This window comes from Elephantulus edwardii, unplaced genomic scaffold, assembly GCF_000299155.1.
Source record: "Elephantulus edwardii isolate Elephantulus edwardi_28Jun2011 unplaced genomic scaffold, EleEdw1.0 scaffold00191, whole genome shotgun sequence".
NCBI classification, from domain to species: Eukaryota; Metazoa; Chordata; class Mammalia; order Macroscelidea; family Macroscelididae; genus Elephantulus; species Elephantulus edwardii.
The window spans coordinates 5,067,489-5,078,858 of NW_006399941.1; the positions used below are offsets into that span (position 1 = coordinate 5,067,489).

The window sequence follows — 11,370 nt, forward strand, 5'->3', positions numbered from 1 at the left end:
GTTCGAGATGGCTAGGTTGGCACAGGATAGAACAGCATTTAGAGCTCTTATACATAGGGTCGCTATGTATCACAAGCGACTTGATGGCACATAACAACAACAACAACAACTAAAAGGAAACTGTTGACAGTTCCAATCTATTTCCACCTATCATGATATTGCCTGTTGAAAATGTGGAAGGTCAGACCCTCCACTAGATGGATTGACACCGTGCCTGTAACACTGGGCTCAAGTATGTCAAAGATAATGAGAATGACACAGGACAGGATAGGATCAGAGACACTGTTCATGGTTTTGGTAGGATGGTATTAATATGTTCAGAATTCTCTATATATGTATCAATTATACAACTATAGTTCTTTTTCTTCAGCCTGCAAAACTGGTTACTTAGCTTCCTGAATTCTCTGTTTCCTTTATATAGTCATGTAAAGTAGTTTGATCTGTCTGTTTACCAGAAGAAGAAATGCTTCTATCCTAGATCCTAGATATCTTAACATGCCTGTTTACAGGAAGAGAACTGTGCCCTTCCTGAATTACTGATACTTAAATGTGAACTGTTCTTTTCAGATGTAGAAATTACTCTTTTTTTTAGAAATTACTTTTTTTTTACTAACTAAAGTGCATTGTTAAATGAACTAGTGTTTCACCCTAGTTTAAATCCCAAGGACCACTCCCAGACAGGGAGGCAGTCTTGGAGTTGACTCGCTGTCTCCCAGATCTGTGTAATAAAGTGCTTATGGATATTGCAATCCGTTTGTCTTATTGGAAATTGACTACGGAAAGAGCCCCTTGTGTTCAGTAACATTATCATCAGTATGAGATTCAACTTGACAGTACCTAACAATATCGACAACAAAACAGAACAGAAGGGGGTTGCCCATCTTCGTGCTGCAGAGTCTATGGTGGATGCGAACTGCCAGAGAGGTTTGCCTTTTTGCTGGCAGCTCAAGTCTCTAGCTACTCTCTAGGGACTATGCTGTAGTAACCTTGACCCTGGCTGCACTTTAGAGTCACCTGGGAAGAATTGTTATTTCAGAGTTATCGTTAGGTGCCATTGAGTTGACTCTGACTCATAATGACCCTGTGAACAATCAGAACTTGAGCTTATCATGTGCCACCCTCACAGCCAGGCCCATTCCTGCAGTCACTGTATCAATCATTGCCTAGTTGATTAATCACAACTAATGCAGACATTACTGCAGAATAATGCCAGCTAATGCAGGCAATTAACACCCACTCACTAGGATGCTGCTTGCCCATTAGAATCCCCTGGGGAGCTTTCTAAAAATCCTGATGCCCAGACTCCACCTTCAGCCCAATTAAATCAGCCTATCTGAGGGATGGGGGACTTCCGAAAAGCTCTCCTGGGCACTCCAATTTTCAGCCCCAGGTTTCAACCAATTAGTTTCATCCAGCGGGTCACAAACTTCCATGGACATCAGACTCTTTTGGAGAGCTTTCCAAACAAGTTTCTGCCCCCCTCTCCCTCACCCCCCGCCCCCAGACATTCGGATTCACTTGGTCTGGAGTCTATGGTCATGCCTCTCTATCAAGTTCCCAGTCCTCATGACGGCTGCAAGTCCAGAGCACACATTTTGAGTGGCTCTGCCATAGTTCACTGAAAGGGACACAGCTGAAACTCAGAGAGGTAGACTGAAAAAGTCACAGCTACAATGAGCTTAATTAAGCCCAGCAGAGGTTAAGAGCATGGTGCAGGATCAGGAAAGCTTCCAATCTGTTGTACACAAGGTCACTATGAGTTGAAGCCAACCAGATGACAGCTAACAACAACAACAACAGGATTTGAGAGCATGAGGATTTGCATGTTTAAGGAATAGACTTGACATCAGAGAGCTGGACTATGACCAAGGATGACAGATGAACGGATGCCTTTGTGTTCTGGTGCTGGAGAAGAATACTGAACATACTGTGTACCCCCAAGAGAACCAACGGGTCTGTCTTCAAGAGGGTGAAACCAAGCTGCTCCTTGGAGCGAAGGATTTTGAGACTCAGTCTCACATACTTTTGGCATGTGGCCAGGAGGGACCTGTCTTTGGAGAAGGACATCATGCTCAGAAGGGTGGAGGGACAGAGCAGGAGAGGAAGGCCCGGATAAGATGGATTGACACAGTAAATGGGGCAATGGGGGTAAGTGTATTAGAGACAGTGAGATTGGCTCAGGAAAAAACAGAGCTCAGAGCTGTTGTGCATAAGTCATAGTCAACACAACGGCACATAACAAGAACTAGTAGCCCCCAGAGCAGTGTGGCCCTGGCTCATTTTTCTCACAGACTGCTTCTTTCCTGCACTGGAGGGTCTTTCTTCTGCTTCCTTGGAGGTCAAGAAGGACCAGTTGGTACTGATGTTTCTAGGGCTTACCTCATAGAAATGAGAGGCAGGATCAAAGGGGAAATGAGGAGAAACACAGAGCAAATGATCCCAGGAGATATGAATCATGGAATTGAATTTTCTCTCAATTGAGCTTGCTTGGGTAGAAGTTAAGAGTAAGAGCTAAACATGCTTAGATAAAAGTTGTTGTTATTGTTGTTGTTGTGTACCACTGAATCAGAACCAACCCACAGCTAATCCTCCAGCAGGTCTTCCTCTTGCACCTCCCATGGAGCAGATGGTGGATTTGAATCGTGTGCCTTCAGGAGTGCAGCGCTGATTCTTACTACTAGACCACCAGAGCTCCCTTGGATAGAAGTGAGAGGAAGAATAAGACCGTGAAACTTCATCTCATATACTTTGGGCATATTGCAAAAAGAGTTCAGTACTTGAGAAAAAAGTCATTATTCTTGGTAAGATGTTGGGTCATTAAAGAGAGGAGGACCTTTAACGAGACAGATTGACACAGTGACTGTAGTTACAGGCTCAAGGCTATAGGAGATAATGAAGATAGCACAGGACAGAGCAGGGCTCTATCTGTTGTTCATAAAGTTGATGTGGATCATGATCGATGCACCTAAGAACAACAACTTGATTTCACATAGTTTACAATCTCACGGAAGGAAAGTTAATAAATATATGCATGTGAAAAACAGGCTTATAGGAAAGGGGAAAGGAAGAGTTTCCATTTATTGTACAAAGTGTTTCTTAGTGTACCCCACCCCCTAAAAAAAAGAGAACCTGTTCTATTTGATACATTTAAAACATTTTGCTTTCATCTTTGAATCCACAATCAATGGCTATGAAAGATACAGTCAAGAGTCAGTTGATGTGCCACATCGGACAGGTCTGCTGCAAATGTCCACTTTCGTGAAGTCACTTTGAGGACTGAAGGACACCAGACACAAACCATCGTATTATCAGCCACCTCACAGGCACGCAGAAGTTGAACAATGAATGAGGACCGCTGAAGAATTGATGCATTTAAATTATTATAGTAGTAATATTGAAGAGGTTTTTTTGAGCTTGTTAACCGCTTCAATTTGCTTGGCTCCACAATCAACACTCTTGGTACCAGCAGCCAGGAAATTAAAAGACAAATTGCATGAGGAAAGTCTGCTATCAGGGACCCCTCCAGAGTACTGAAGAGCAATGAGATCAGATTGGAGACTAAGGTGCACCTGATCCAGGAGAATTGATGCCTTTGAGCTGTGGTGCTGGAGAAGAATATTGAATGTAACATGAAGAACAGTTTCATCCTAGAGAGAGTAAGACCAGGCTGCTCCTTGGAGGCAAGGATTCTGAAGTTTCATCTGACCTACTTTAGACATGTTGCAATGAGGGACTAGTCCTTAAAGAGGGACATCATGCTTGGGAGGGTGGAGGGACAGCACAGGAGAGGAAAACCCTGCATGAGATGGATTGACTCAGTGTCTGGGGTAATGGGAGTAGGTATATCAGAGACAGTGAAGTTGACACAGAATAGAGCAGGGTTTAGGGCTGTTGTACATAGGCTTGTCATGACTCACAAGTGACTTGACGGTACATAACAACAACAATACTGAATGTACCGTGGAGGACCAGAAGAGCAATTAATCTTTCTTAGATGATGTGCAGCCAGAGCGCTCATTAGAATCAGGTATTGAGCAGTTCCTTTCCTTTCTCCAGTTACATTTAGAAAAGGAGAAGGTCCGTTAAAGAGAGGAAGACCCTCAAGGAGATGGACTGGCACTGTGGCTAAAACAATGGACTAAGCCTTGGAGGGATTGTTAGTATTTCACAGAACCAGGCAATGTTTTGTCCTCACTCAGAGGCAGAATCTACTCAAAGGCACTGAGCAGCAGCAACAAAGCCTTTTACATGAATTTTCCTGCAATATTCCAGCAGAGGCCAACTACACAGATAGACGATAAACAGAGTCGCGAATGACAAAGGACAGAAGTTCTCCGCCATTTGGCAGCAACAATAGGAGGACTGAGGACAAACTCTCTGAAATCTCTTTGCAGAAATGTCACTGCCACCAGCTGTTTCCTCCCAAGCCAGTCCTGGCACAGGTGCCAAGGTCAGCTCCCCTTGCTCTACCTTAACCAGCAGTGAGACGCAGACTCTCTCCCTGGACCTCACCCCCAAGCACACAGCACACATGCACAGGGCTGGTGTCTGCCTCCTTCTCCACCACCCAGGAAACCTCAGCATGACTCCAGGTATCACTTTTTGCCACTGGTGCTGACAGTGAAGCCACCACTAGCAGGGTTGTTAGAAAGAGGGACAGAGAAGTCAAACTCCTCTTTTAAAAATAAAAGTTTAGATTTGCTAAATAGCTTGGTCAAATTTTGAGAGGTAGCATCTAAAGATAAAGAGAGATTCAGGCTCAAATTAACTTGTTTACTCATTTGTTTTAAAAGGGGATGGGGGAAGGGGACAAGAAATGTAAAGCAACAGTCCCAGGTCTGGCACACTGTTGTTGTCCTTGTTGTTGTTGTTAGAGACCATCAAGTGGACGACCACTAGCATGATCCTGTAAGCAATGGATCTGAATCCTGTCCTGTCCTGCACCACCCTCAAAACCCCTGACAGAAATTTAACAGAACAGCAAGCAACAAATGCTGGCGAGGTTGTGGAGAAACTGGAATCCTGATTCACTGTTGGTGGGAGTGTAAAATGGTGCAACCCCTGTGGAAAGCAGTATGGCGCTTTCTCAAAAAGTTGCAAATAGAGATACCATTTGACCCAGCAATTCCACTACTGGGAATATACCCTGAAGAGACCATAGCTGACATCCAAGCAGATATATGCACACCCATGTTTATTGCAGCTTTGTTCACAATAGCAAGGAGTTGGAAACAACCTAAGTGCCCATCAACAAACGAATGGCTAGAGAAGCTATGGTATATTCGCACAATGGAATACTATGCTGCATTAAAAAACAAGGAACTCATGCAATATTATTCAAAATGGTTGACTCTGGAGAACATTATGCTGAGTGAAATATCCCAGTCACAAAAGGACAAATATTACATGATGCCACTGTTGTAGAATGGGACTGTCCTTGGGGTTGGGGAGAGACTGAGTAAGATGGGTTCAATAATGTATACTGCACTGAAACAGAGGAGGGAGAAAACTGTTTAAAAGAGATATATAACTAGGTATTTCTGTCATCACAGGAGACTAGAGCGAGGGCTACATGGTGGGGGAGGGTTTGTAAAACAATGAAAGAATCTTTTCTTTTACTTTTCCATAATTTTTGACTCATGTACTTATAACTTGTTAGTCAAATTTGTGTCTTCTAGGTTGCAACACCCCCATGATACATCTTCAAGGATATGAACATGTACGGCCAAGCACAATCAATAAGAGTGCATCTAAATTCCAAAATCAATCTCCATAATAGTCTATGTGATTCCTACTGCCAAAGGGGCCCTTTAGAGTAGTGAGAGAAGATCTTCACCCTGAAACCCACGGCGTCCCTTTTCAGCAAGAAGTAGCTAAGAGAATACGCCATCCCCTTTTCCTTATGACTCAGGGTGAAGTCTCTCTCAGGGAGGAGTGATAGGGAATGGCAAAGGACACACTGACAAAGGAGATTAATCAGAACTGGCTTTGACAAGCACTGTGGCATTTGGACAAGAACAAACTTGGAGGAGGGTAGAGAGAATAGTGCAACAATGAATGAATCGAAACCCAAAATCTCTGTAAATGTTTATGAAAATTAATAAAATATAATTATAGAAAAAAAAACCCTGACAGGCTCAAGCGCATGGTTATAGTCATTCTATCGCTCCTCTACCTTTCCCAGCACGATGCCTTCTCCCAAAGCCCGGCCCATCCTATCAACATGCCCAATGTGTGAGAGAAGTTTTATAATTCTTGCCTCTAAGGAACACTCTGTTGCACTTCCCGTTGTGGTTATGTATCATTGGGTCAGACCTGACTCATACTTGACCCTCAAGTGGCTTTTCAAAGGAAGTTAATCACACAGTAGGAGATTGCCTATCCTGTTCCTATTGAGCAGCTGGTGGCCTTGAACCATGTGCCTTCGGCATTGCAGTACAACTTCTTACCACTAGACCACCAGAGCGCCCTAGAACATATAAAATAAAATAATTGCAGCTAATATCTGTTGAGATCTATTTTTTACTAAGCACTCTTCCAAGACTTTTCTTTATATTAATTCATTTAATTTCCCAATATTCTGTGACAATTTCAGTGAAATCCAGAGAAGCTGCTTTGTAATCTGAAAGGCACATGATTCAAATCTACCAGTTGCTCCATGGGAGAAGGATGGGCAACCTCCTCCCATGTGATGTACTGTCTCTAAAAGCCCACTAAAGGGCTAGCTGTGAGTTCGATCTGACTTGACAGCACACAACAACAAGAGCACAATTACCATACACAGTAAATTGAACAGCAACTGCTACTGTCATTGATGGAAGATCAAGGAATGCAGCCTTCTGAATGGATAGCATCTCAATGTCAAGAAAACAGATTCTTACCATTGAACTATAATCAACATCACAATGGATGGAGAGGAGATTGAAACTGTCAACAGATTCATCTTGCAATTAAATCTAGGTCTCCCTACTTCAAAAGGTCTTGAATAGTGAGTGAGTGAGCAACACTCCCAGTGTTACAACAGAACTTAAAGACCCACTCAAATCCTTCCTCTTCATTCCAAAGGATCCTAGCTAAGGTCCTCCCATCCTCCTTGGAACTCAGTCCTCTTGTTTTCTATACCTCTCCGCAAAACACCTATCTGTGGAGTTGGAAGTGAATCAGAGATGAACCCGCCAGTGGGTTTTCAGAGGCTGTTAAATCACACAGGAGCTTTCCCATCTTTCTCTCACAGAGCTACTTGTGGATCCACACTTCCAGAGAAAACACTACGTTTGTGTTAGCGGTGCAACAACCCATGGACTACACCATCAGCGCTTTCCTCCTGTACCCCTCAATTACTGTCCCACCCACTTCTGTCTGACCCGTCACTCGTTCAGTGCAGTGGGTGGATTGGAACCTCCTGCCTTCTGGAAGGTAGTCTTGGAAAGGGTACAACCAGAGTGCTCCTTTGAGGCAAGGACGACAAGGTTCATCACTCATACATTGGACATGTTGCTAAAAGAAGCTATTCCTTTGAAAAGGATAACATGCTTGGAAGGGTGGGATCAGCGAAAGAGAGGAAGACCCCACTGAGATGGAGTGACATGGTGACTGCAGCAATGGGCTCAAGTGTATCGGAGGTGAGGATGCCACAGGCTAAAGCAGGATTCAGATCTGTTGTCTTAAAGGTAACTATGGGTCATACTCAACAGCACCTAACAACAAGCCACTGGAACTCCTTCCTGTACCTCCAGGACACCCTTATTGTACACTGCCTTCTGTTTATCAGCCTTCCTCCCCAGCCTCCTGGGAGCCCAGAACCTTGCATGTCATAGGCACCCAATGTGCATGTGTTCACATACCAATGAACACAACTGTAGCTGCTTATTTGGAAGAGCTGCACTCAGGGGCTACAGTGCCTGTGTTTCCTGTACCTATACCGTTTCTTTTTATGTGTATCCCTCCTAGACCCTTTGGAGATCAGGGTCTTGCACATCAGTTGGTCAGTCCTCACATTTTGAATCCAGTGAACCCATTTATAGCTGGTGTTCAGGCAGAGTGACTAGTCGCCTGGAGACAGAAGAGGAAGATCAGAAAGCTGCTCACTCACCAGTCCGTGGCAGGCACTGAGGGCTGCGGTCCCGACGCTGGTCCCCTGCTGCAGAACTGTGCCCCTGAGATGACAAGGGGGCGCGGAGGAAGCTGCCATCGTAACATGGGAGAGGTTCCCATACCGCCTCTCCACAACGTAGCTACTGGAAAGAAATCCGCGATGAACCGTCATGTTAAAAAGCAGATCCTTGTCCTCGTGTGAGAGTTTGTAGTACACCTGCTCCTCCCGGCCATCCAAATCCCTCTTCTGCCTGCTGCTGCTGGTGGTGGTAGTGGTTGGATGGTTCAAGCCATAAGACAGAAAACGTCCACTTGCGTCCACGCGGACAGGCCCCACCACGTGATACTCGGGTAGTGCCCGGACAAAACGCTCTACAAGAAAAGGAAAGAGGGTGAAATCCAGAGAGAATCTGTAGTGAGGCGAAAACATGGCCATGTGGTTCCCAGACGCTAGATTGTGAATTGCAAAACGCCACTGTCAACTGTCAGGGTTAAGACCCTGCCCACCATGTGTATCTGATCAACTTCAAACTCCCTGAACAGGTCAGAATCACACGATGCTCTCTCTCATGTGGTCTGGAAGGCTGAGCTACCACCGCGGCATAGTTAGGAATAACAGGGACCTTACCAATGATGCTGTTCATCAAGGAGCACTCTGGTGGCCTAGTGGATAAGGAGCTGTGCTGTCAACTCAAAGGCAAGAGGGTCTAATTCACCAAGTGCTCTGAGAGAAAAAGATGAGCAATCTCCTAACATGTTATTTACAGTCACAGAAAATTCTCTTGAAGGTCAGCTAAAAGTCAGTTCTGATTGGATGGCAGTGAGTTGTTTCTTAAACAGTAAGCCAAGTATTCATTCATGAGGAATATGATCAGGAAAATAAAGAAATTGCTTCACGTTCAGAGTTCATTAATAAAAATCAGAGTGCCACTGTTTATGCTGTTGTTGCTGTTGTTGTTTTGTCCTGTCTAGTTGATTGTGACTCATAACGACACTTTATACAACAGCCCTATATCCTGCTCTATCCTGTGCCAATCTTATTGTCTCTGACACACCTACCCCATTATCCCAGTCACTGAATCAATCCATCCCATCAAGGGTCTTCCTCTCTTGCTCTGTCCCTCCACCCTCCCAAGCATGACATCCCTCTCCAAGGACTGGTCCCTCCATCCAACCTGTCCAAAGTATGTCAGAAGAAGCTTCAGAATCCTTGCCTGCAAGTAGCAGCCTGGCCTCACCCTCTCCAGGATGAATCTATTTGCTTGCCTAGCCATCTATGGTATATTTAATACTCTTCTCCAGCACCACAGCTGAAAGGCATCAATTTTCCTTCTATCATCCCTAGTCATTGTCTAGCTTTCTGACACATCACAAGTAATTTCAAAGACCATGGCCTGAATCAGACAAACCTTAATCTCTAGAGAGACATTGTTGTTCTTCAGTACTTTGGAGAGGTCTCTGACAGCAGACATTCTCAATGCAATCCATCTTTTAATTTCCTGGCTGCTGGGACCAAGAGTATTGATTGAGGAGCCAAACAAACTAAAGCTGTTAACAATTTCAATCTCTTCATTATCTATCATGATGCTGCCAATCAGCCCAATGGTGAGAATCTTTGTTTTCTTGATGTTGAGCTTCAATCCATATTGAAGGCTGAAGTCCTTGACCTTCTGCAGCAAGTGCTTCAGGTCCTCCTCAGTTTCCGCAAGCAGGGTTGTGTCATTTGTGTAACACAAATTGTTGATGAGTCTTCCTCCAATCCTGATGCCACATTTCTCCTCATAGAGCTCAGCCTCCCAGAAAATCTGATCTGCGTATAGATTGAAAAAGTATGGGTGTAGGACACATTCCTGATGTACACTTTTCTCAAATTTGAACCATGCAGTGTTTCCTTACTCTGTTCCGATGACTGCCTCCTGGTCCACATACAGGTTTCACATTAGCACAATCAAGTATTCTGGGATTCCCTTTCTTCTCAGAGTTAGCCACAGTCAAACACCTTTACATAGTCAATGAAACATGGATAGACATTTCTCTGGTACTTTCTGCTTTTAGCCAAGATCCATCTAATATTAATTATAAGATCCCTAGTACCATGGACTCTTCTTTTTTTTTTCTTTTTTTTTATTGGGAAAAACATATTGGGGGTACAAGGAGGTGAGGGTTGGGGGCAGAAAGGTGAGGATGGGCCAGGATGCAGCTGCAGAGCTGCACAGTTTGGTCGGTGGGGGGAGCAGGTGAAGGAAATGATGAGGGTCCAGAGGGGACCAGATACTACAGAGGAATGACAAGCATTTTCCAATGGTAATTAAACCAACTGTCTTATTGATTTGGGAATTGGATGCCGACTCTCTGGCTTCTTCATGCTGAACAGGGGCATAGATTTAAAGGGGGGAAGGGAGGACGCTTTATCACCTTACTGGTGGTCTTGGGTTAAAGCTGCTTGCCTACTTGCTCTGTTAGAAGATATTTTCCTGTCATTTGCTCCCCTCTGGACTGCAAAGTGTTTTCCCAGGTGGGTCCAGTGGGGATGGCTGGTTGAACCCAGAGGCTCCATCCTCCTTTGTTTCCTTAGCTGTCAGTTGTATTTCCTTTTTTTCACTGGCACTGGGTTCAGGGTCAATTCTGGAGTAAAACTCAGAGTTAAGGTTACCTATAGGAAAGGGAGCAAACCTAGAGAGAACAAACTTGTGAGTTACAAATAGAAGGGCTTTGAGGGTGTTGCTTTCAGGTTTACTGGGAAGGGAGGGTGGCAGAAGGTGGTCTAGGTAACATTCTCTGGATACCCTAGGCATTCTTTTTTTTTTCCCTCCTTCCCCACCCAGGGGTCAATCTGGGGACAATGGCACAATCTGGGGACTGAGGAGCTCACCCTGAGGGCCGCAACAGCTCACCCCGAGCCAAGGGCCAAGGGCAGCCTGCCCCGGGCAGAGGGCCGCGATGGCTCACCCCGAGCCGGGGGCCAAGGGCAGCCTGCACCGGGCAGAGGGCCGAGGGCAGCCTGCCCCGGGTAGAGGGCCGAGGGAAGCCTGCCCCAGGCAGAGGGCCGAGGGAAGCCCGCCCCAGGCAGAGGGCAGAGGGAAGCCCGCTCCGGGCAGAGGGCTGTGACAGCTCACCCCGAGATGGGGGCCGAGGGCAGCCCATCCCGAGCAGGGCAACACCCCCCAGGAGCTGGCTGGTATACTCCCTCTCCAATTGCCCAGTCTGGTCCCCTCGCCTGACTGAGGACTCTATGGTCAAGGATAGTGTTTCCAATTCCAGTACTACCACTTTTAC

The 11,370-nt window shown here is 45.3% G+C and overlaps 1 protein-coding gene across 1 annotated transcript in view; it reads right to left on the reverse strand.

Annotated features, from left to right (window-relative positions):
- Positions 1-11,370, reverse strand: part of ADAMTS12 (ADAM metallopeptidase with thrombospondin type 1 motif, 12) — a 680,205-nt gene that overhangs the window by 657,372 nt on the left and 11,463 nt on the right. The window contains exon 2 of the mRNA XM_006896807.1: positions 8,093-8,466. Coding sequence (XP_006896869.1) covers positions 8,093-8,466 — 374 coding nt within the window. The remainder of the gene's footprint in view (positions 1-8,092; positions 8,467-11,370) is intronic.